We start from the raw sequence: 26970 nt of genomic DNA on the forward strand, positions 1-26970 counted from the left end.
ACAGAATTCCTACATACCCCACATCCATCTCCCCCATTATCAACATGCTATATGAGCATGGTATATTTGTGACAATTAATTAATATATTATTATTAAATGAAGTCCATATTTTATTCAGATTTCCTTACTTTACCACTAATGTTTTATTTGTGTTGTTGTTGTTGTTTTTCTGTTCTAGGGTCCTATCCAGAATGCCACACTGTATTTAGCAGTTACGGCACCTTATGATTCTTTTGCCTGTGGAAGTTTCTCAGATTTTCCTTGTTTTTGATGACCTTGATAGTTTGTAAGATTACTGGTCAGACATTTTGTAGACTGTGCCTCAACTGGAATTTGTGTGATATATTTTCTCATGATTAGACTAGAGTTATGGGTTTGGGGAAGGAAGACCACAAAGTGCTATTCTCATCATATCATATCAAGGATATATAATAATAACATTATTTATCGGGGCACCTGGGTGGCTCAGTGGGTTAAGCCTCTGCTTTCGGCTCAGGTCATGATCTCAGGGTCCTGGGATTGAGCCCTCCACTGGGCTCTCTGCTCAGCAGGGAGCCTGCTTCCCCCTCCCTCTCTCTCTGCCTGTCTCTATGCCTACTTGTGATGTCTCTCTCTCTCTCAGTCAAATAAATTTAAAAAAAAATCTTTAAAAAAATAACATGATTTACCAATTTTGTTATGAATCTCCTTCCTTAAGGAATTGACTTTTACTTCCATTTATTTAATGCCTAACCCAGAACCATCTTTAGGAGAGAACTCATACAGTGTCTTCTTGATGATATGTGGATTGGGCTCTTTTCATAGGGAGAATAGGTTGAAGAGGTAACCACAATGGAATAAAAACTTTTTCACTGGGGGAAGAGTGGAAAAAGGACTGGTTTTCAAGATTCAGCCCTGCCACCTGCTAGACATGTAACTTTGGACAAGTTACTTTTGCATCTGTAAAATGGAATAATGGAATAATAACTACCAAATAGTTCTTTTAAGCATCTGCAGAAAAAAATGTATGTGAACGTGTTTTATAAAATATTAAACTTTTACAGGTCAGAATCCCATATAAAAATGAAAACATTTTTGAAAGAGTGACATCTTAAGCAGTTAACACTACTTTATAGTTAATTTTCAACTGCTGGCTACACAAAGCAAGGCCATTATGAAGTTGAGGAAAGGATACATGGGAAGGCTCCTTACAGTCAGTGATTTCCCATTATGGCTTTGTTCCCTCTTGTCAAATTCTGTTTGCCATTTGAGACTGGAGGGGGTTTCTTTGATCTCATTATTTTTTTTTTAAGATTTTATTTTTTATTTATTTTTTTGAGAGACTGCACAAGAGCATGAGAAGAAGGAGGGGCAGAGGGAGAAGCAGACTCCTCCCTGAACTGGGAGATGCCTCAGGTGTCCTGATTTCTTTGATCTTAGGAAACCAGAGCAAAAGGCTCAAGTGTGATGTGAACTAAAGATTAATAATTTTGGTGTTACTTGTTTTTCTGTATCTATGAGAGAGAAATCATCATTTTTTGAAGGTGCAATAAATCTTCCAGGCTACTCTGGGACCATTAGACAAGTAATTTCATTTTTTTTTAAAGATTTTATTTATTTATTTGACAGAGAGAGAGATCACAAGTAGGCAGAGAAGCAGGCAGAGAAAGGGGGAAGCAGGCAGAGAGAGGGGGAAGCAGTCTCCCTGCTGAGCAGAGAGCCAGACGTGGGGCTCCATCCCAGGACCCTGAGATCATGACCCGAGCTGAAGGCAGAGGCTTAAACCACTGAGCCACCCAGGCGCCCCAAGTAATTTCATTTTTGAAATGGACAGGAAGCAAAGAATAATTATATATATAAGTCTTCTTTCCTCAAAACCATACCACTCTGACTTGAATGAAAACACCAGAGCTTTTTTGTTCTTGGGGTTTTATGCTCATGGAAGTTCTTGAACCTAAAGTTTGAAAAATAAAGCAATTCCATCTCCTTAAACAGGACAGAGCTAATGACTTCCAAATTTTTTTATGTCAGGACAAAGGAAACCTGCAGGAAAAAAATAGAATGAGGGGAGTTTTTCTGTGTCATTATGATTAATGCTGAACATCTAGCAATGGTTAGCCTGGTATAATGCAAAAAGCAATGAAGTTTGAGAACAGTGATCTGCATCCAAGCTGAACTCTGTCTCAAACAAGATATGGGACTTTGAGAAAGTTTCTCGAACACCCTGTGTCTTGGATTCCTCACGTGTAAAACTGTGTTGAGAGGGAACATGAGAGCAGGCATGCAAAAATAATTTGTAAAAGAGCTGTTATTTCTAACCCAGAGTGTTTCAGCTGTCAGTAACAGCATTAGTTACCATTTATTGAGGGCAGGTTCTGGATTTTCTGTTTGGAAGTCTGGCTCAAAGCAAAAGCAGCAGTAAGTTTAAGAACAGAGCTCACACATTCTTAAGTTCTTCTCTTTCTTGAAAGCAGTAACCTTGGAAACCAGGCTGGCACCACCCTCTTCAGTCATAAATCTTAGTTTCTCTTGATTTTTCTCTGTAATGTTGGGGGCACGCTATTTTATGGTCTTTTTTTGTTTACTCTCCATATCATGAGCACAAACGAGAACATCTCTTTTTACTGAATTATGTACAAAACCTTTCTAGTCGCCCTTTCTGCCCGCACCTCACCTACGGTTTTCACTACAAAGCGGTCGCAGCCGCAGATGTCTTCGAAGACAAAAACTCTCACTAGGACCACGGTAGGGCTGACACTCTCTAAACCCTGGGTCAAAGGAACCGAGAGCGCAAAAACTGAACCGACCGGAACTCCGTTCCAAGAGCCAACACAAAGCGCCAAAATTAACACAACACTACCCAACAGCGATAACACTCGCGAGATAAGAATGCAAAGGGCGAGAGAAACTCACTATCTCGCGAGAAGAGGGGGCGTCGGCGGAAACTAGGCAATGGCCCCCTAAGCGACCCGGACCCAGCCAATGGGCGGAGCCAGAGTTAAATCCGCCTCCTTCCGGCACCTTTCCCCGCCCCCCAACTCTGAGGTGTTGGGCTCCGGGTGCGGGCAGCTGGGTTCTCCTGCTTCCACCCGGCTGGTGCGGGTCGTTTTCAAAGCCTAGGGAACGCGCTTTGGCCGGATTTGAGGAGGGGGGGCGGGGAGGGGCCTGCGGCTTGCGGCCCCGCCCCCTTCTCCGGATCGCCGGCTGGCAGATTGGCCCGCCTCCTCCTTCGGCCGGCCCTGGGGCCGCGTCCCCCAGGCAACTCAGCTTCTGAGGCCTGAGCTTCTGCCCGCAGGTGTCGGCGCCCAGGCCCCCGGGCACAGCCTAGTTCGACCCCATGGTGGGTTTTGGAGCTAACCGGCGGGCCGGCCGCCTGCCCTCCTTCGTGTTGGTGGTGCTGCTGGTGGTGATCGCGGTTCTCGCCTTCAACTACTGGAGTATCTCCTCCCGCCACGTCCTGCTTCAGGAGGAGGTGGCGGAGCTGCAGGGTCAGGTCCAGCGCACCGAGGTGGCCCGCGGGCGCCTGGAGAAGCGCAATTCCGACCTCCTGCTCTTGGTGGACTCGCACAAGAAACAGATCGACCAGAAGGAGGCCGACTACGGCCGCCTCAGCAGCCGGCTGCAGGCTAGGGAGGGCCTGGGGAAAAGATGCGAGGATGACAAGGTAAGGACGAGCCCTCTCCTTTCAAACCCCATAGTTTCAACCCCGGGGTTGGTGGGGGGGAGGGGTGTTAGCCCGCCGCGGCTGCTTTTTGCCTTCCAGGACCGCAGCCCTGGAGGCTCCCCTTACCGTCAACAACCCTGTTTCTGTCGGACTTTTCCCGGTTTATCACTGCCACATTCTCCAGTCTCTGCCAGACGAAACTGGCCGTAAGTTCTGGTTTTCTAGAGTGGCCTGTGTGTGGATGCCGCCTTTTCTCCAGGCTCAGCTGCTGAGCTGGCAGTAGTAGTCATCTGGCCTATGTGGCAGCCTTAGGTTTACACAGACACCAGTCTGGAGATTGCCAGATTTGGTGTTGGTATTGTTGCCTTATCCTTATTCCGTGCATACAGATCAATATTAATTTCTTTAATTAAAGAAGTTAATTAAAGAAAGAAACCTCTAACTCCTGTTCTTACATATTTTTTAAGCAGTTATGACTTTTCTTAAACTGTGTAGGTTGGTATGTTAAGTAGTTGAAGAATCAGATGTTACTACATTTTTTGTGATCAAAGGGTTATAGTAAATGGGCTCTGGAGCCACATATGAGCCACAATTGTGATTTGGACATAGTTAATACAAAATTATGTACTCAATTTGAATTGTTAGTGAAATTAGCCAAAAAGGTAGAATCTATAATTATGTTCTAAGCAACAGAATCTCATGTTAGTGTCGTTGTTGAGAGAAATAAACATGAAAATTTTTATGCTTAAGTGGCTCTTAGGGTTGGTGTGGAAAGCCATACAAAGTTTAAGTTTAAAAAGTTTGAGGTTGGACTGTAACTAGACCTGCTACTGAGTAGTCTTTTTTCTCACTCACCAGCATATTGGAGTTACATTATTAATTTATGACTTATGCAACTTCTGTTGGTACAGTAGAGTTGTGAAAATTTCTGGGTAGGCTAAATAGATGCCTTTTTTCTGGACACTTCTATGGTAATCTTCACATTTTTTTTGTGATCCTATTGTTATTGTAAGTTTTTATTTTGTATGTCAAAATCATATGTACCAAGTCATTATAAATTGGAGCTCCAGCTTCCTTCTTTTCATCCTCTTCCACCTGACTTACTTCATGCAGATTGGGGCCCTCAGGTAACTGCTGCTCTATAACCCTCTTCTTTTGCCCATAACACAGACGTCCTCTGAGAGGAACAACATATCATCAAATTTATATACATGCTACACACTGAACTATAAAGACTGAAAAATTCTCTTGGGTGGAGTATGCAGAAATCTGTGAAATTTTGGAGTATTAAAATAAGGTCGTTAGACTTGGCTAGGCATTGCTCTTCAAATTCTCTCCAATCTAAGAGGAAAGATAAGTTTTTTCTAGTCATTGTACTCTGTTCCATTTCTTCCAACTACTGGTCTGTGATTATGTTTCAGCATGTTTTCCCTTTTACCTTCAACCAGGTACAGGTGTCCCCCATTCCAAATTTTTTTTCATTCTACTATATACTGCCTTTTTCCAGCCAACTAATTTCTTTTTTTTTTTAAGAGTCATTTTCACTTAAGGATGTCTTTTTCTTTCTTTCTTTCTTTTTTTTTAAAGATTTTATACATTTATTTGACAGAGAGAGAGCACAAGCGGGGGGAGCAGCAGAGGGAGAGGGAGAAGCAGGCTCCTCAAAGCTGGGAGCAGTATGCAGGGCTGGATCTCAGACCCCAGGATTACAACCAAGATGAAGAAAGACGCTTAACGGACTGAGCCACCCAGGCGCCCCACCAATTTCTCTTTTTTTTTTTTTTTCCTTTCACTGCTAACCTATAGTTATTGGTGGTCTAGAAATGCTTCATCTACTTCTTTTTTTTTTTTTTTAAATATTTTATTTATTTATTTGACAGAGAGAGCAAGATCACAAGCAGGCAGAGAGACAGGCAGAGAGAGAGAGGAAGGGAAGCAGGCTCCCTGCTGAGCAGAGAGCCTGATGCGGGGCTCGATCCCAGGACCCTGAGATCATGACCTGAGCTGAAGGCAGAGGCTTAACCCACTGAGCCACCCAGGCGCCCCTTCATCTACTTCTTTTATCATTTCCATCCTGATCTTTTTTTATTATGCTTGCCAGCCTTCTTTCCTCCCCTTTTCTGAAGCTGTTCTCTTAAAGGTCACAAGTGACAGTTTTCCTAATCCAATCCAAAAATTTTTTTTATTATCCATCTATTTAATCTCTCAGTAGTCTGGTTCTGTTGACTCTTTTTAGAAGCCATCTCCTTTCTTGCTTCTATAATAATGAACTCTCCAGATTGCTTCCTACCTTCTTCACTGTGTTTCTTCCAGGTCCCTAATAATGGACTCTGTTCTTGGGCCTTTGCTTTCCCTGTAGAATAGTGTTTCTCAAAATGGTGTTAAACAGAATACTCTCCTAAGAATTGTTTATAAGTGGTCAGGATTAAAAAGGAAAACTATTTTGGAGGGAAATGTTAAACATTATAAGTAGAATATACTCTTCTTGGAGTTCATAATGCCTGCTAGCATATAAAGGCTCTCTTGGTAAATAAGCCTATTTAATTTTGTTTAACCTAATCTCTCAGTGATCACAGATTACTATTTTCATGGCCTACTTGTTAGCATGGTACAGAAAAATCCAGCGAAGCACAGTAGTTTGGGTAATATTACCGTAGGTGTCTTAACTACTTTTGTTTCGAAAATTTATGCAGCTGGCTCACGCATCTAAATCTCTCACTTGTATGTCAGTTCCATATTTTGAGCTAGCTACAGCAACTTTGTTGGAGTGTTTGTGCATGTTTGTTCTTGGGGTTGAGGGGGCTTTGAGCCGCTAATAGGGTAGTTTTGGTCTAAATGAGCTATAGGTGAAAGTTCTCTTGGAGGTGTTTCCTTTATATATATCTGGGGAAGTGTATGGTAGCTTAGAAAACATTTCAAGTTTTGAAGACTGCAATATAGTTTAGAATTGTAACTCAGTTTCTAGCTATGTGATGTTGGGCAATTTATTTAACTACTTTGGGTTCATTTCCTCATCTGTAAAATGGGGATCATAATACCTACCTATGTATTGTACAGATCTGAGATCACATATATGGAAATATCAAACTTGACACATTACAAATCAGACTGTAGAAAAAACAAAGCCCTAAAGCTTTATTATTTTCTATAACTGATGTAAAAATTGCTCTGGGTGGTGATAGTGTTGGAGGAAGAAGTAAATTAGTCAAAGAAAAGTATCTCGTTCATTTTAAAATGACTTGTTCATTTAATGTAGTCTCTTGAATAGAGGCTCTGCCTTTTAGGATTTTTACCTATAGACACTGGTGGTGGCCTGCTCAGTGTCCACTCACACCCCACTTCATTTTTGCAGACCAGCCCTATTTTGTCTGATATATATCCTTCCCTTGTGACTCAGGGCTAAGTCCTGATAGATCTAAACTGATTATAGTAATTTCATTTTTCTTCCTAGTGATTAATTTAATGAGGGGCTTTTGATGTGGCTGGTGAGTTGTGAGGGGAAGTTTTTCTTGCTCCTTAAAGAATGACATTCTAAAATATTCTTACCCCAAATCTAAAATCCCCAGTCTAATCATGAGAAAGCATCAGACAGATTCATACTGAGTGACATTCTGCAAAATTCCTGACAAGTGCTCTTCAAAAGAGTCTCACTTAAGCGCCTGGCTGGCTCAGTTGGTTGAGCGTCTGCCTTCAGGTCAGGTCTTGATCCTGGGGTCCTGAGATGGAGCCCTGCTTCTGGCTCCCTGCTCAGCGGGGAGCCTGTTTCTCCCTCTGCCCCTCACTCAGCTTGTGCTCTCTCCCTCTCAAATAAATAAATAAATAAATAAAATCTTAAAAAAAAAAAATCCCAAAACAAAAAAAACAAGAATATCACTTGAAGAGATGGGCTCTTCTTCTGTCAGATGTTTCTTCTGCATGTGATACCTGAAATGGAAAGGTCAAGAGTGCCAGGAGAGTTAACCTGAGGAATGGCTGAGGCACTGAAGGTTATAGGGTAGAATATTGTAATAGAATAATTGGCACTTGTTACTTGAGATAAAAAATTTTCCTATTGTTTTAAGTCAGTCAAATTGAGATTTCCTTAACTGCATCCTAAGGTGTTCTAGTAACATTCTTATTGTCATGGTAGTCTGAAGTGTAGGTTAAGTTTTGTATGTTCCCAGGGCAGTGTGGGCAGTGACCTCAGAATTGCATGTCATTTTGGGGGTCTTCTAGAGTCTTTTTCATAAGTATCAACAGTGGTGTTTGGGTGCCTGATGAGGCATTTCTTTTATAGTCTTTTGGAGACCATGATCCTATGGAGGCATCACGCCCTATATGCCCACCTCCTTCCAATGGATGTTTCACACCAAAAATCCCTTTGCCCTGCTCAGTTGCTTTAGTTAGTATGCATGTGTAGGGGGTGTTGGCAAGGCAGTTCTTGCTCAGGCTTTTTCTTTTCTTTTTTTAAATAAACTTTTAGAGGCGCCTGCATGGTTCAGTTTGTTGAGCAGCCTACTCTTGGTTTCAGCTGCGGTCATGAACTCTGGGCCTCTCAGAGTGATGGGGTGGGGCCCCCTCTTCAGGCTTCACGCTCAGTAGAGGTCTGTTCCCCCTCTGCCTCTGTCCTTCTCCCCGCTCACCACTCTCTCTCTCTGTCTCTGTCTCTGTCTGGAATAAATAAACAAATCTTTAAAAAAATTAAATAGGGCACCTAGGTGGCTCAGTTGGTTAATAAGCGTCTGCCTTTGGCTTAGGTCATGATCCTGGCATCCTAGGATGGAGCCCGGCATCTGGCTCCTTGCTAGGCAGGGAGTCTGCTGCTCCCTCTGCCACTCCCTCTGCTCGTGCTCTGTCTCTCAAATAAATAAATAAAATCTTTAAAAAAAAAAATAAATAAACTTTTATTTTACAACAATTATAGATACATGAAATTCCTGCAAAGATAGTACAGAAAGGGCACCTGGGTGGCTCAGTGGGTTAAGCCTCTGCCTTCAGCTCAGGTCATGATCTCAGGGTCCTGGGATCAAGCCCCACATCGGGCTCTCTGCTCAGTGGGAAGCCTGCTTCCCCCTCTCTGCCTGCCCCTCTGCCTACTTGTGATCTCTCTCTCTATTAAATAAATAAATAAAATCTTTAAAAAAAAAAGTACAGAGAGTTTCCATATACCCCACACCTCGTTTCATTATTAACATCTTACATTAGTATGGTACATTTGTCATAATTAATGAACCCCTGTTGATACATTGTTATTAACTAAAGTCCATACTTTATTCCAGTTTCCTCATTTTTTCCCTAACATCCTTTTTCTGTTCTAGGATCCCATCCAGAGTACCACATTACATTTAGCCTCATGTCTCCGTAGGCTCCTTTTGGTTGTGACAGTTTTTCAGGCTTTGTTTTTGATGACCTTGGCAGTTTTGAGGAGTACTGGTCAGGTATCCCTCAGTTGAGTTTTGTCTGATGCTCTTCTAAGGATTAGATTAGGATTATGGTTATTATGGTATTTGGGAAGAAGACCACAGAGGTAAAGTGTCATTTTTATCACATCATTTTAGTAGTACATCTCTCAAAATGACTTCTCACTGTTGATGTTAACCTTGATCACCTGGCTTGAAGTAGTGTTTGTCCTGTTTCTCTCCCATAAAGTTACTCTTTTTTTCCTCTTTTTCCATACTGTACTCTTTGGAAGGAGGTTACTATGTGCAGCCCACACTTAAAATGAATGGTGGGAGTTATACCCTTACCTCCTTAAGGTCAAAGTATTTGTATAAATTATTTGAAAACCTTCTGCATGGACCTTTGTCTCTTTTTCCTTAATTAATTAATTTATTTAGTCATTTATTTATATTAGTATGGACTCATGGATATTTATTTTATACTTCAGGTTATAATCCAATGTCACTTTATTTTTTTGCTCAAATTGTTCCAAGTTTGACCATTGGGAGCTCTTTGAGTTGCTTCCTGCATCCCTTTGATATAATACCCATTGCTGTGACATGCCCCTTCCTTACTTTCTGGCAATAAAAGATGCTCCAGGTTTACCTTGTAGATTTCCTGCCCTAGTCCTCGAATCAGCAATTTCTCCAAGAAGACTTGGTTTCTTTCATTGAAAAATGGTACTAGAGACGAAGATCTAGGTGCTAGGTGTGCTACTGTCAGGGTAGCTTTGGGAGTCCAGAAATCCCAGCTCCAAAGGAATCAGAAAGGTGATATCGGACGTCTTCCAACTTATTGTACTGTCCTGCCATTTTCAATCTGTTACCTCTGTTATCTGAGCTGTTAGAACACAGAAATAACTTAAGAGAGCATAAGTTGTCTGGGAAGGTAAGAAACAAGGCCCATTTCTGTGGGATTCCCCCATATTTATCTTATTTTTTGCCATCCTCTAAAGGAGTTTCCCCAGAGGGTTCTGTTAGTTTGCTAGGACTCCCATGCAAAATACTGCAGACTGGATGGCTGAAAACAACAGAAATTTTATGTTCTCACAGTTCTGGAGACTAGAAATCCAAGGTTGAAGTACCGCAGATTTGTTCCTTCTGGAGCCTCTCTCCTTGGTTTGCAGATGGCTGCCCTCTTGCAACTTTGTTATCACATGGTTGTGGTCCTCCCTCCCTGCCTGACCTGCTTTGCACACAAATCCTTAGCGTCTCTTCCTTTTCTTATAAGGACACGAGTCCTAATGGATAAGGGCCCCATGCTAATGGCCTCATTTTAACTTAATCACCTCTTTAAAGACCTTATTTCCAAATAGGTTACATTCTGAGGTACTGGGGTTTGAGACTTCAATATGTGGATTTTAGGGGGAACACAGTTCAGCCCATCAGAAGGGGAATCTATGATACGCACAATACCTTTCTTTCCCCTTTGCGTCAGAAAGGACTGTCCTTCTGTTTCCCGCGTATAGGGTATTTCTCTTATCTGACCTTGAATTCTTCCTATGTGTATCTTATATTAAAGCTGTGTGGTCCACATGAGCCAAGTCAGGTTCTTGCAAATTAAAAGGAGCTGTTAGAATGTACTCCCCCAAATTGTTGCGTTATTACAAATGCAAAAAAAAAAAAAAAACCACACAAAAAAGTCAGTTTTGAGGTTTGGAGCTGAACAATAAATAATCTCTTTTGCCTTTAACAACCACAGTCTTCCCTGAGGCAGTATATACCTGTGGTTAAATAGGGAAAAAATTATGTGCCAGAAAGGAGGATGGGAAGCATATTACCTTTTTTCCCCCCAAATATGCTCAGTGTGTGTGTGTGTGTGTGTGCACGCACGTGCGCATAAAACCTTGGCACACAGTGGATATTTATTGCTGTGGACTCAAATCCTGGTGCTGCCATTTAGTTATATGTGTAACTTTGGGCAAGTGATTTCTCTCTCACTCACTTTCCTCATCTGTAAAATGAGGATAATAATGGTTACCTCTTTTTCTTATAAAGTTTAAATGAATAAATTTATTAACATGTTCAGAATAATGCATACCATATATTAAGAAAGAAAGAAAGAGAGAGTGAGAAAAAAAGATAGAAAGATCAACAGATAGATAGATTGGTTCAGTAAGTGTTATACTAGCTATTATTCCATAGCTACATCCTGTCTTCTTCCCAGGATGTAGAGAGTTCTTGCCTAGAACTGATCCCACCTCCAGCCTACTGGCCTCACCCATTGCCCCTGGTTGTTTGACTTTTTTTTTTCCTCCCCCATTTCCTGGTCCATATTTAATTAGGTTTCATTGACTCCTCCCATATTTTTCTTAGCTGACTGCCCTGGAGCCTGCCAGTTCCTCTGTGATTTGAGGATCAGCCTTCTACAGTTCTTGTAATATGCTGCACATGATAATTCCTGCCTTGGCCTCTGCCTCATCAGTCATAATCTGGCCAAATTCTAGCTGTAATTTAATTGCTACCTCAAATTATTCATAAACCATACAAAATTCATACCTCTTCTCCAAACTGTATCACTTTCGTATTTTCTTGGCCATGCAACCATTATTAAGACTGAGGTTAGGGGCGCCTGGATGGCTCAGTGGGTTAAAGCCTCTGCCTTCGGTTCAGGTCATGATCCCAGGGTCCTGGGATCAAGCCCCGCATCGGGCTCTCTGCTCAGCGGGGAGCCTGCTTCCCCCTCTCTCTCTCTCTGCCTGCCTCTCTGCCTACTTGTGGTCTCTCTCTCTGTCAAATAAATAAAAATAAAATCTTTAAAAAAAAAAAAAAAAAGACTGAGGTTAGATGGGGCGCCTGGATGGCTCAGTGGGTTAAAGCCTCTGCCTTCTGCTCAGGTCATGATCCCAGGGTCCTGGGATCGAGCCCCACATCGGGCTCTCTGCTCAGTGGGGAGCCTGCTTCCTCCTCTCTCTCTGCCTGCCTCTCTGCCTGCTTGTGATCTCTGTCTGTCAAATAAATAAATAAAATCTTAAAAAAAAAAAAAAGACTGAGGTTAGAAATTTTGGTGTCGGGGCACCTGGGTGGCTTAGTGGGTTAAAGCCTCTGCCTTCGGCTCAGGTCATGATCCCAGGGTCCCAGGATCGAGCCCCGCATCGGGCTCTCTGCTCAGTGGGGAGCCTGCTTCCCCTCTCTCTCTGCCTGCCTCTCTGCCTACTTGTGCTCTTTATCAAATAAATACATTTTAAAAAAATTTAAAAAAAATTTATGGTGTCATCTTTGATACCTAGCATCAGAGGTGTTCCTTGATCAGACTGTGTTAAAAAACATCTTCCTGGTTGCAGAATAGAGAATTGACTGGAACGGAAACAGCAGTAGCTTCCTAGCTAGTCTCCTTGCCCAGGTCTGTATTTCTTTCAGTCGGTTCCTACCCCTAAAGCAAATCTGATCTTCCTCAAAACTTATATTGAGTGGCTGTTTCACTGCATTAGTTCTGATGTCTAACTTTTAAGGTCTTCCATGGAGTGGCTTGAGTGACCTTTGGCTCCCATGATCTCCTGACTCAAACTGTGATCCAGACATGTTATTTTGTTTCCTTTTGTTTCCACCTGCCTCTCTGTGTCATGTTAATTACTGTTTTGTACTTTTGTTCCTGGTGTTTGACTCTTAGTGTCTTACCTCTGTTCTGTATACATATTTTATCCATCTTTTACCCAGCTTAAAAAAAAGATTTTATTTATTTGACAGGGGTGAGAGAGAGAACATGAGCAGGGGGAGCAGCAGAGGCAGAGGGAGAAGGAGGCTCCTGGCTGAGCAGAAAGCCCGAGGTGGGGCTTGATACCAGGATCCTGGGATCATGACCTGAGCGGAAGACAGTCTCTTAACCAACTGAGCCAGCCAGGCTCCCCTTTACCCAGTTTTTTTTTTTTTTTTCTATGTCCAGGAATTCTGCCCCAGAGCATGCTTTTCCTTCCTTATATACTATTTACACTTAGAATATGAACCACACTAATTTGTTTTCTTTTTCATTTTTCACTAGTAGCTTCTTATATGTTAATGTTGTCTTCTCAAAAAAAGTTTAAATTCCATGAGGAAGGACCATATTGTAAATCTTTCCTATGAGTTCTTAATAGTCCTTAGTGCTGATACAAAGTGTTATGGGTTACTGGATTAGTATGGACCCTGATCCACTGTCTTGTATCCTTATAAGAGGACGTTTGGACGTGGTTACACAAAGACACACAGGAAAGAAAAGCATGAGACAATGGATGCCTTGACTGGAGTGATGCATCTGCATGCCAGGGGATGACAGGGATTGCTAGCAACCACTTAGAAGCTAAGAAAGAGGCAAGGAGGGGTCTTGCCCTAGAGCCTTCAGAGAGAGAGCATGGCCCTCGTAATTTTGAACTTTTAGCCTCCAGAACTGAGAGAGAATAAATTTCATTTGTTTTAAGTTTTAGGTACCACTGAGTTTGTGGCACTTCGTTACAACAGCCCTAGGAAAAGACTAATACAAGATTCAATAAAAACTCCAGTAGGCTTTTTTATTATCGAAACTGACAAACTGATTCAAAAAAGTATCTGGAAGTGCAAATAACCTAGAATAGCCAAAGCAATTTACCAAAAAAAAAAAAAAAAAAAAGCTGTAATGGAGAAAAGAAAGAGAGAAAAGTCTTTTCTACCAAAAATATTGAAACAATTCAATATATTGAAACAATTTCAATATTTTTTATTTTTAACTGCCACCTTATAGCATGTGCAAAATTAACTTGGGGCGCCTGGGTGGCTCTATCAGTTAAGCGTCTGCCTTTGGCTCAGGTCATGATCCTAGGGTCATGGAATGGAACCCCGCCTTGGGCTCCCTGCTCAGTGAGGGGTCTGCTTCTCCCTCTCCCTCTGCTGCTCCCCCTGCTTGTGCTATCGCTTTCTTTCTGTTAAATAAATACATAAAATATTTAAACAATAACAACAACAGAATTAACTTGAAATAAATCACAAACCTAAGTGTAAAAGGTGAAACAATCTTCTAGAAGATAACACAAGGGAAAATATTTGCAATTTAGGATATGAATGGATTTTTGAGGACGCAAAAAGCATGAGCCATAAAGAAAAATATTGATAAATTGGACTTTCAAAATTAAAAACTCAAAAAACACTACTTTTTAAAAGAAAGTGAGACATAGATTGGGAGAAATATTCACGGTACAGAATATATAAAAGCTTTCTAAAACTCAGTAATAAGAAGATAACCCATGGAGAAAATGGGTAAAGAGGATTAGGAGGTACAGGCTTCCAGTTATGGAATGAGTAAGTCACAGAGATAAAATTACAGCATAAGGAGTATAGTCAGTGGTAGTGCAATACCATTGTTTGGTGACAGATGGTAGCTACACCTGTGATGAGCGTAGTGTAATATATAGAGTTGTCCCATCATTATGTTGTATACCTGAAACTAATGTAACATTTTGTGTCAACTATATTTTAATGAAAATAAATAAATAAGACAATCTAATTTTTGAAAATGAGCCAAGGATTTGAAAAGACACTTCATCAGAGAAGACTGAATGGCAAATGAGCACGTGAAAAGATGCTCAATATCATTAGTCATCAGGTAAATGCAGATTAAAACCACAATGGGGCACTGGTACAGAGCCATTAAAATGACTATCATAAAAAGACTTAAAATACTGAGTGTCAGTGTGGAGTAGAGAAACTAGAGTTCTCATGTATTACTGGTGGGAGTATAAAATGGTATAAACATTTTGGAAAACTGCTTAGCAGTTTCTTATAAAGTTAAATATATATCTATCATATGACCCAGCCATTCCACTCCTAGGTTTTTACTGAAAAATAAAAACACATGACCACAACAAAAAAATTTATACACAGACATCCATAGCAGCTATATTCACAAAAGCCCCAAACTGGAAAAACCCAAATGTCTATCAACAGGCGAATGGATAAACAAAATGTGATAAATCTGTAGAGTAGAATATTTCACAACAATAAAAAAGAATGAATTACTGATACACCCAACAACATAGATGAATCCAAAAACCATTGTGCTGGGTAAAAGAAGCCCAACTAAAACAGTACATAGTTAGGATTCCATTTATATAGTTTTCTGGAAAAAGGAAACTAATCTATAGTAATAGAAAACAGAATTGTTGTCACCTGAGGCCAGAGATAGAGGAAGGGATAACAAAGGGACAGAAAGGAAACTTTGAGGGGGTGGTAAAAATGTTCGCTATCTTGATTGCAATAGTGGTTACACAAATGCATAAAGCTATCAAAAGTCATTAAATTGAATGCTGTAAATAAATGCGGTCTGTTGTACGTAAATTATATATCAATGAAGTTATTTAAAAATAAAAATTAAGCATGTCATAAAAGGAGATGAAGAAGCCAGTCAATTCCTTCCTATTGCCCTAAACATAGCTTACAGATCTTTTCACACTCTGACTCTAGCCTTGCAGTCCAGCATCAGATATTATTATTCTCCCTTTGGTTCCCTCCTCTGCACTACTGAACTTTTATATCCTCTAACACTCCATGGTTTTTCCTCTTCTTGCTTTGAAACATGAAGTGTCCTCCATTTGGAACTCTCTTCTCATCTTTTCCAAGCTTCTTATTTCTCCAGACCTCTCTCTTTTTCTTTACCTCACTAAAACCTCATCTTTTTTAGGACTCAGCTAAAACTCTCTTTCTCAAGAATGTCTTCCCCAAAACTCTTAAATTGGGTTAGGTCTCCCCTTCATATTCTCTGCTCAATTGTAAACTCTATAATCATGTATACTGTATTTGCTCTCATTCTCTGATTCACTGCTGCAACCATAGTATATAGCATAGGTACTGCTCCAAAATAGAAACTCAAATGTATTTGATGAATAAAGTAATGAAATTAGGGTTAAAGATGGAAGCACAGGATATATAAACATTCAATAGGAGACAGATATGATGAGAGAGGAGTAGGTGTTATTAAAGCCAAGGGATAAAAATTTGAAGAAGGAAGGAAGGGCAGGGCAGATCAGTACAAAATGCTAAGTAGGGGGGCACCTGGGTGGCTCAGTGGGTTAAAGCCTCTGCCTTCGGCTCAGGTCATGATCCCAGGGTCCTGGGATCAAGCCCCACATCGGGCTCTCTGCTCAGCGGGGAGCCTGCTTCTCCCTCTCTCTCTGCTTGCCTCTCTGCCTACTTGTGATCTCTGTCTGTCAAATAAATAAATAAAATCTTTAAAAAGAAAAAAAAAAGCTAAGTAGGGTCAAGTTTAAGAGTGAAAAATGTTAGTTGATGAGGTTTCTGTTAATCATCTAATGAGAAACAGTTTTGCCCCGAGGTGAATTTAAATTATATATATAGGATTGAAATTATAAGGTGCAAATATATCATTTTATATTAAATAGAAAAGGCTTCCTGTAGATAAGGTTTGAATTCATCCTTATGGGAAGGACCTAGTTTGCCAGAGACAAAGAATCAGACATGGAAGGTAACAGGCAACATTGTTCAAAGGAGGACCTACCTGGCCAGGAAGAAATAATGGCAGGAAAGTTAGATAAAGTTATTTAGGGATCAGAAAGAGAACCTTGAGGCAGTGGGGGAAGCTGGAATTACTGCATACCTAGCTAGCTGTGTCTAAAGGGAACCTTGGACTTTCAGTCAAAGGAAATACTAATTTTCATCCAAGGAAGAAGCTAAAATGGGGGAAATTTAGGTCTTAAGCCACAAAAAATTAGTTCTTCTTGCTTAGTGAAGTCACAATCTACAAAGTTCTCCTTATTACTCAGAGGACAGGTATCATACCACACAATTAAGGATTGTTTCTCTTCCTCTATCAAGCAGGTGGAAGGAAGCTCCTTGAATGTCCTTTTACCTTTTCTCTGCATAACTAAATCGTAGCCATCAGTTTTCTTTTCTTTCTTTGTTTCTTTTTTTTTTTTTTTTTTAAGATTTTTTTATTTGTTTGAGAGAGAGAGCATGCATACCCAATTTGAGGGGAGGGGCAGAAAGAGAGGGAGAAAGCAGAGTCCCCACTGAGCAGGAAGCCTGGATCAAGGCAGACACTTAACTGAGCCATCCAGGCACCCAACGTAGCCATCATTTTTCAAGGATCAATTTATGATCTCCTTGGAACCTCCTGGGGATCACTGTTCCTTAATATGGAAGCAAAAGAAAGTGGAGAAATACGAAAATAAAGGGAGACAAAGAAGAAAAATGGGGACAGGTTTCAAAGATCTTTTTAGTATAGAGTAGGTGCTCAATATATTTTTTTGTCAGTTTAATTGATATATTCAGGCTTAAAGAGAACAGTACAAGACTAACTATACCAATATACCCAGGAAAAAAAGGAACTAACAATACTGAATGTCAAACTCTGGACTGGACAGGTGTTAGCATATTTTATTTCATTATTCTTCTCATTTTATGAATGAAGAAACAGGCTTAAGAGGTAAGGCAGAATTCTAAACTCAGGTCTTTGATTACGACAACGCTTGCTCTTTCCAGTAAACTGTGTTGCCACACAGTATTTTATATGTATGTTTATAAGTATATAAAATTAGGGGCACCTGCGTGGCTCAGTTGCTTAAGCCACTGACTCTTGGTTTCGGCTCAGGCCATGACATCAAACCCCGCACTGGGCTCAATGCTTAGTGGGGAGTCTCTTCAACAATTCTTTCCCTCTACCCCTGCCCTGTCTCTTTCATGTGTGCGCCCACTCCCTCAAATAAATAAATAAATAAATAAATCTTTTTTAAAAAGAGAAAATGTAAAATTATATATATAAAATATATTATGTGATGTTATATAAGAGCAGTATCTCACCAACAAATTAAATAACTTTAGAGTATTCACTATGTGTATTAGTTGCTTAGGACTATAACAAAGCACCACAAACTGAATGGCCTAAAACAACAGAAACTTGGGCTACCTGAGTGCCTCCAACTCTTTGTTTGGATTCAGGTCATGATCTCATGGGTGGTGGGATCAAGCCCCATAGGGGAATCTATACTTAGCAAGGAGTCTGCTTGAAGAGTCTCTCCCTCTGCCCCTACCCCACTTTCAGTCTTTCTCTTTCTCTGTCTTCTAAAATAAATAAATCAATCTTAAAAAAAAAAAAAAAAAACACCCAAACTCAGAAACTTTAAAAAAAACTCCAAAACTTGTTATCTTACAGTTTTGGAGACCGGAAGTCCAAAATTAAGGTGTTGTCAGCATCATATTCCCAGTGGAGCCTCTAGGGGTAAGATTCTTCTAGCTTCTGATAGCATCAGGTGTTCTTTGGCTTATGGCAGCAGAACTTTGGTCTGTGTCTGCGTCTTCTATAGCTGTCTTCCCAATATGTCTATGTATCTTTGTCTCTTCACATGGTGTTTTCTTCCCTAATTCTGTTTTCTCTTCTTCTAAAGATACTGGCCAAATTGGATTAAACTCTGCCTTAATCCAATATGACTCTGTTTTAACTTGATTACATCTACAGTGGCTCTCTTTCCAAGTAAGGGTCATTCACAGGTACAGGGAGGTTAGGACTTCAACATATCTTTTTGGGCACACAATTCAGCTCATAGTAAATCTAGAAATCAATTTGGAGTGAATTGAATCTTAATAAGATAGAATATTTCAATCCATGTATGTGGTGTTTCTCTGTTTTTTAGCCTTCTTTAAATTCTTGCAGCAGCGTTTTATAATTTTTAGTATTTAGCGCTCCTGCATATTTTACTACATTTATTTCTAAGTATTCTGTGTACTTGATGCTATCAAAAATGAAATTATATCTTTTATTTTACTTGTTCTTTGCATAGAAATGCAATTAATTTTTGTATATTGATTATTTCTGTGCATTAGAGCTCATTCTAGTATTAATGGAATCCAAGGAATTCTAAGGAATCTACCAGTAAAAAGCCACAATACTCATTAAATTCTACCAGTAATTAATTTAATTTAATTTAATTCTACCAGTAAAAAGCCACAATACTCATTAAATTCTAAGCCTGCTTAGAATTTGGAATTCTTTAGTGTATCATCGTGTCATCTGCATATAATTCCTTTTTTTTTTTTTTTTAAGAGAGGGGGAAGGGATGGGACAGAGGGAGAGGGAGAGATAGAGAATCTTAAGCAGTCCTCACATCTAGTGTGGAGCTTGATGCAGGGCTTGATATCACAACCCTGAGATCACAACCTGAGCCGAAATCAAGAGATGGATGCTTAACCGACTGAGGCACCTGGGTGCCCCTCTCCCCTTTTCAGTTGCGTGATTTTTATTTTTCCTTGCCTTACTACAAAGGCTAGAACCTCTAATACAATGTTAGATAGAATTGGTGAGATTGGATATCCTTGGAGAAAATGCATTTGACAAAATTTAATACCCATTTATGATAGGAAACTCTTAGCAAAATAGGAATGAAAGGAAACTTCTTCAGATTCATAAAGGGTATCTATCAAACCCCCAACAGCTAATGTTATATATATATATATATTTTTTTTTAAAGATTTTATTTATTTATTTATTTGACAGACAGAGATCACAAGTAGGCAGAGAGGCAGGCAGAGAGAGGGGGAAGCAGACTCCCTGCTGAGCAGAGATTCCCGATGCAGGGCTCGATCCCAGGACCCTGGGATCATGACCTGAGCCAAAGGCAGAGGCTTTAACCCACTGAGCCACACAGGTGCCCCACTAACGTTATATTTAATGGTGAAGGACTAAATACTTTCCCCTAAGTCCAGAAACATTGTGGATTTTGAGTTATTACTTGATCAGATTAAGCTTAAAACATTTATTCTGGCTGCAGAATAGAGAGTTGATTGGAGGGAAGAAAAAAATAGATGTAAGGAAAATAATCAAGGTTTTTATTTAAAATTTTTTTTTAGTAGTGCAGATAAGAGATAATGGAGTCTTCAGCTAAGCATAGTGCAATTCTTAGCCTGGTCAGTACTAGCCTTAGGGAGCATTTTTATTAGTATTAATGACAGGGGAGCATTAATGGCATTTAGACATTGAGGTAGGAATGGTAGATGTTCTGTATTGCAGGAGCAAATTCCAACAATGAGGAGCTGTCCTGCTTTTATACAATTAAGATTTTATAATACATTTGATGTGTGATGGGGATTCAAAGATGAATCCCTTGATACTGCTTTGTGCAGCCCAGCTGATGGTGGTGCTATGACCTGAGGTAGGAACCTTAGATTAGAAGTTAGTTTGAGAAAAGTACAAATTTAGGTAAGTTGCGTTTGAGGAATCTATGAAATATCAAGTAGGTATTGGAAATACACTTCTGGAACTCAGTAGAAACGATGGGTTAGGGACAGATTTAAATCTGTTATGGTTGTTAAAATCATAGGAATGGTAGGCTATAGAGGGACATGCATATATAGTGCAGAGCTTTGCAGCAGATAAAGGTTTAGTAGAGGAGGAACAGGTTTAAATGATTGAGAATGATTAGCCAGACAGAAAGGAACGAAAAACCCCGGATACTGTGTGTCATGGAGGCCAAGGGAAAAGAGTTTTGAGAAAGAGTTGTCAGTGTTAATCGCCATATTTGTTTATTGTAATTGTCTCTCCATATCTAGACTGTAAGCCAGGCATGGCTGTATATTCTGTTCATCTGTGTATTTACACAGTTCTTGGCATAACATTACTTAATAAATGTTTAAGGTTCTTGAGGGCAGGGTCCATTTCTTTTTATCTGCTGTGTTTAGAGTATCTGGCTTATACCCACTTAATAAATAATTGTTTAATGAGTGACCAGATCTGCATGTTTATACGGCATGTCCTTTTTTTTTGCATCTTTTTTTTCTGTGTCTTCCAACTTTATATTATGAATTTCTTGACTATAAAAATCTAGTCTAAAGCATGTAAACATGTACATATTTGGTATTGTACCCTATAGGTATAATACTTAAATAAGTAAATATTTGGTGATTGATTGAGTAGTTTGCACTGGCTCTCAAAGCGTGCATAAATATGTGCTAAGGCTACCATAGATATCCATATACCTGATTACACTACTTTTCTGGAAGGCATGGTCAAAATTGTCTGATGTAAAACTACTCATTATTAACTAATTTTCTTTCTAGACAGAATGTATCTTCTCTTTGTAATGTATGCTAGTACATTTAGATTAGTATTTTGTTCCTGTAAAAACCCCAAAATACTTTTCTGGTTTAATTTAGCATCTAAAAGAATAGAAGAAAACCTTGGGATTAATTTAGTGGGAGTATAAAGAAAAAAATTATTATATATTGCATATCTTCAGGGACTTGTTTTGTAAACTGGAAGCTAACTTGAATAAATTCACAAAGAGTAAAATAAATAAGTCCTTTTCCTGACATAGTACTTTCTGATTTTTTCAAAGCATGATATATACATAAGTCATTTATTTGGGAAAGTTGAGTGTCTACCATGGGCTCGGTGCTAGGCATAGAAAGATGGTAAGATTCAGTACTTGTTCTTAAGGAACTCAATGTAATTGAAGAGATACGCATCAAGAAATAATCCATATGCAGTAATGCAATAATCCAAATGCAATAATCCATAATGCATTTTTTAAATGCTACAGTAGAACTATTTACGAAGGGATTTGAGAGTACAAAGGAAAAACTAACTGCTTCAGGAAGTCAAGAAGGAAAGGATTCACTGAAGAATGAATCCTGATGAATGAAGAGTAGTTCACCAAACTTAGAAAGGGGTAAAGCCAAAGAAACATAAGTGAAGCCAGGAAAGATTGAAAGTCTGCTGTACCTTCACAGGTGAGGCAGTTCAGTAGGAGAGTGGCATGCAGGGTGGTGAAAAGGAAGGGAATTTGTGGCTGGAAATAAAGCTATTTAGGGTCAGACTTTATCATCATTTTTTTTGTTGTGGTGGTAAAATATACTTAACATAAAATTTATTATTTTAGGATCTTAGGAGTGCTTGGGTGGCCCAGTTGGTTAGGCGTCACCTTTTTTTTTTTTAAGATTTTATTTCATTTATTTGACAGAGAGAGAGAGAGAGCAGGGAGAGTGGCAGGCAGAGGGAGAGGGAGAAGCAGGCCCTCTGGGATCATGACCTGAGTTGAACGCAGACACTTAACCGAGTGAGCCACTCAGGTACCCCAAACATCCAGCTCTTGATTTTGGCTCAGGTCATGATCTCAGGGTTCTGAGATTGAGCCCCACATTGGGCTTCATGCTGGGCATGGAGCCTGCTTCAGATTCTCTCTCTCCCTCTGTCCCTCCCCTCCTCCCTCTTTAAAAAAATTTTTCTATTTTAACCATTATTTTAAAAGATGTTATTTATTTATTTATTTATTTGACAGGGAGAGAGAGAGAGAGAGAGACTGTGAGAGAGGGAACACAAGCAGGGGTAGTGGGAGAGGGAGAAGGAGAGGGAGTAACAGGTTTCCTGCTGGGCAGGGGGCCCAGTGCGAGGCTGGATCCTAGGACCCTGGGATCATGACCCGAGCCAAAGGCAGACGCTTAATAAGTGAGCCACCCAGGGGCCCCTGTTTTAACCATTTTTACGTTTATAATTTAATGGCATTAAGTACATTAATGATGACAAATAACCATTGCCACGATCTATTTCTAGAACTGTTTTTATCATTTCAAACAAAAACTCTGTACCCGTTAGGCAATAACTATTCCCATAAACCAGCCCCAGATAACTTCTATTTTACTTTAGTCTCTATGAATTTGTCTATTCCAGATTCTTCATACAACTGGAATCATACCATATTTGTCCATTTCTGTTAGCTTATTTCACTTAGCATAGTGTTTTCAGGGTTTACCCATGTTGTGGCATGTATCAAAACTTAATTCCTCTTTATGGCTGAGTAACATTACCATCTTTTTCTCTCTGTATATATATATCATTCTGTTTATGCATTTATCTGTTGCTGAACACTTGATTTGTTTCCACCTTTTGGCTATTGTGAATACTACTACTACTTTGAACATTGATGTAGAAGTATCTCTTTGAATCTGTTTTTAGTTCTTTTGGATATTTACCTAGGAGTGGAATTGCTGAATCATATGGTAATTCTATGTTTAACGTTTTGAGGAAGCACCAAACTGTTTTTCACAGTGCCTGCACAATTCTACATCTTACCAGCAATGTACAGGGGTTCCAGTTTCCTTTTATCCTCATCAACATGTTTGTTTGTTTTGTTTTTAATAATAGCCATTGTACTGGGTATGAAGAGATACCCCATCGTATTTGCATTTCTCTTAAACGATGTTGAATATTTTTTTATGTGCTTCTTGTCATTTTTATCTTTGGAGAAAGATCTGTTCAAGTCTTTTGCCCGTTTTTAATTGGATTATTTGGTTTTTGCTAAGTTGTAGGAGTTCTTTATTTACTCTAGATGTTAAACCCTTTTCAGGGATACCCGGGTGGCTCAGTCTGTTAAGCCGCTGCCTTCGGCTCAGGACATGATCCCGAGGACCTGGTATGGAGCCCCGCACCAGGCTCCTTGCTCAGCAGGGAGCCTGGTTCTCTCTCTGCCTGCTGCTTTTTCTGCTGTGCGCTCCCTCTCTCTGACAGATAAATAAAATAAAGTCTTTAAAAAAAAACCTTTTCAGATAGATGATTTGCAGATATTTTCTCCCTTCAGTATGTTGTTTTTTCACTCTGTTGATAATATCCTTTGATGCACAAAAGTTTTTAATTTTGATGGAATCCAGTTTCATCCATTTCTTTTGTTGACTTTGCTTTTGGTGTCATAGTTAAGAAACCATTCCCAAATCAGAGGTCATGAAGATTTCCCCCTGTATTTTCTTCTAAGAGTTTTATAGTTTTAGCTCTTAAGTTTAGGTTTTTGATCCATTTGAGTTAATATTGAGTTAATATTCCATTTATTTCTCAAACGTTAACGGTTCCTGGAATGCTTTCAATTCGAGATTTGAGTTAACAGCATAATGTCTGTATTTTCCAAATTGAAAATCAGGACATCATGTCTGAAAAAGAAAAAAAAAAAAAAAAAACTATGGAGAAAAACTGCATAACATAAAATTGACCATCTTAACCATTGTTAAGTGTACAGTCATGTTAGCAATATGCATATTGTTGTGCAACAGATCTCTAGAACCTTTTCATCTTCAAAACTGAAACACTGTACCCCTTGAACAAAGCTCTCTTTTTTCCCTTCCCCAGCCCCTAGCTGAAAGAGAATTTTCTTGATTTGAGAAAAAAAATTTAAAAGCTATTACTGTGGGGGTGCCTGGGTGGCTCAGTGGGTTAAAGCCTCTGCCTTCGGCTCAGGTCATGGTCTCAGGGTCCTGGGATCGATCCCCATATTGGGCTCTCTGCTCAGCGGAGAGCCTGCTTCCTCCTCTCTCTCTGCCTGCTGCTCTGCCTCGTGATCTCTGTCTGTCAAATAAATAAATAAAATCTTAAAAAAAAAATCTATTACTGTGGCATGAAATTACATGTTTTATTGCACATATAAGGAGTCTCTTTCATCAACAGAAGGAAATTATATTAAATTGGAACCTTTAGAAAATCTAGGACATATACTCACTCAAGGTGCTGAGGACTGAAGTGAGCTTTCTAGTACAATGACTTCTGGGGAATTAGTATCAGAAAACTAAGGGCTGACTCCACCACCATCAGTTTTTTTTTTATTTTTATTTGGAAGTAATGAGTATGATCACTTGAGATAACTTTCATAGAAAGTGAGGCTGAAACCCAGTTTTGGTCTTCTGCTAAGGAGGTTGTAGAAGGATTATTGCTGGAAGTAAGTCTGGTAGCTTATTCTGAAAACAACAACATATTCCCTTAAATACACTCTAATCAGGCTTTTGCCCTCATCATACCAACTGTGGTCCAGTATTTGAGTTTTGGCTAAATCCAGTTGTCAGGTCTTAGTCATCATTTTACTTCACCTATGAGCAGCATTTGATACAGTTGTTTACTTCCTCTTCTTCCTTGAACCATGTTCTTCATTTGGGCTTACAGGAAATACTGCTTTCTTTCCACCTCACTAGTCATTCCTTCTCATTCTGTTTTTCTGGTTCCTCCTCAAATAGAATACTCCAAGGCTTAGTCCTTGAACCTCTTCTTTATCTACATGTAGTCCTTTAGAGAGCTCACCCTGCCACCTCTTTTAATACCATTTATATACTGATGATTTCCAAATTTATATCTCTAACCCAGACTGTTCTAAGTTCCAGCCTTGGTATTTAACTCTCTACTCATCATCTTCTCCTGGATGGCATATATGGTTTTGGACGTAACCAGTCTAAAGCCAAATTCCTGATCTTTCCCCTTCCTCAAAACTTCTATGCATAGTTTTTCCTAGCTCAGTTTTTCCTAGATCTTTCCCCTACCTCAAAACTTCTATGCACAGTTTTTCCTAGCTCAGTTAATGGCAACTCCTTCCTATCAGTTTCTCAGGCCAGAAGCTCTGGAGTCATTCTTGACCCTTTCTTAGCCCCACATCCAGTTTGTCAGCAAATCTCGTTGGCTTAGCTTCCAAATAAATCCAGCATCCAGACACTTCTCTCTACCTCCTTTACTACCACTCTGATCTAAATTGTCACCATCTCTTGCCTAAATTATTGGTGATAGCTTAACTAGATTGCTTTCTTCTTGTTCCTTGCTCCTACTTCAATCTGTTTTTAACATAACACTATGTTAAAATGCCAGTTAGGTTATATTCCTTACTTGCCTAAGATGCTCCAGTGGCTTTCATGTCAATTGCAGAAAAAGTCCCAAGTCTTTCCAGTGGTCCACAGGCCCTAGACCCTCTGCTTCCCTTACATTTCTCTGACCTCTTACTAGCCTTGTTGCTCATTTCATTCACACCATGCTGGCTGTTTTGATCAGTTCTTTGACGTATCAGTCATTTTCCTGTGATGATGCTTTTACACTGTTATACTGGCTATACCTTCTGTCCTGGACCCACTTTCCCCACGTAGCTTCATGGTAACTCTCATTCTTAAAAGTTTTCATTTAAATGACAGGTTTTTGTTAAGGCCTTCCCCCCTTTTCCATCTCTAATGTATTTTCTCCACAGCACTTACCACTTTCTGTGCTATTGTAAGACTCCTTTGTTTATTATAAATAACCTTATACATTAAATATTATAATCTTCTACAAGAGCAGAGATTTTTGTCTTTTGTTGTGATCTGCTATATCCCTAGTGCTTAGAACAGTGACTTGCGTGAAATAGCTGCTCAATAAATATATGTTGAATAAATTAACATAAGAAGAAATTAAATGCACACTTAAAACCTAAAAGGGAATTTGACAATGGTGTTGGGTAGTCTTGGTAGGAGGTGGCTGGGATATGACTGAGTTAGAGGGGACCTGGAAGTGGATGTTATGACTAGGGCCTAATAGCATAAAAAATGGGGAACATGTTGGAAGGATGGGAATAGTGAATATAATGAAATTCTTAGTTATAGAAATTAACATTATGATATTGTAGAATCAGCTTAAGTCTTGGTTTTTAATTTATAGTAGTAAAAAGGAAAGGAAAGGGCATTCTGATGAACCATGGACATAGGAAAAAGTAGTTTAAATTAGAGATGGTTAAAACTAGCTTGACTATGTCAAGGAGATCATTTTTGATAAATGGATAAAGTGGTTCCCACCTTTTGGAAGGCAGTAAATGCTTGGTAGAAGAGTTTTAGATTTCACACTATGGGTAATAGTATTCTATTATTGGATTTCAACTAGAAGAAAGATTTTTATGGAAAACAAGTTTTTGCCAAGATGTTTGTCACTACCATATGGAAATAGATAAAAGTGGGAAAAAGACTGGTGATAGGTTAGATTTCTTCATTTATTTATTCTGTCACAATGTCGAGTGCCTGAATTGTGCCAGGGGATAAGGGGTGACCAATCGAATAAGATCTCTGCTCTTACAGAGGTTCTGTTCTAGTTCAGCTAGATGAAAATAGTCCTTGTAGATTAAGGTGGTTGCCATGAACATAGAATTAAGGGTCAGATCTGAGAGAAATTGCAAAAGAAGAATTGGCTGGACTTGGTGAAA

General features: G+C 39.5%; 1 protein-coding gene across 2 annotated transcripts in view; it reads left to right on the plus strand.

The window, feature by feature from the left end:
- Positions 1–3009: 3009 nt before the first annotated feature.
- The window catches only part of GOLM2 (golgi membrane protein 2), a 106504-nt gene continuing 82543 nt past the window's right edge, over positions 3010–26970 (plus strand). For both annotated transcript variants that reach the window (XM_080807884.1, XM_080807885.1), the window contains exon 1: positions 3010–3644. In XM_080807884.1, the coding sequence (XP_080664010.1) occupies positions 3318–3644 (327 nt within the window). In that variant the 5' untranslated portion in view covers positions 3010–3317. The remainder of the gene's footprint in view (positions 3645–26970) is intronic.

Source organism: Martes martes (genome assembly GCF_963455335.1).
Source record: "Martes martes genome assembly, chromosome: 7".
Classification (NCBI taxonomy): Eukaryota; Metazoa; Chordata; class Mammalia; order Carnivora; family Mustelidae; genus Martes; species Martes martes.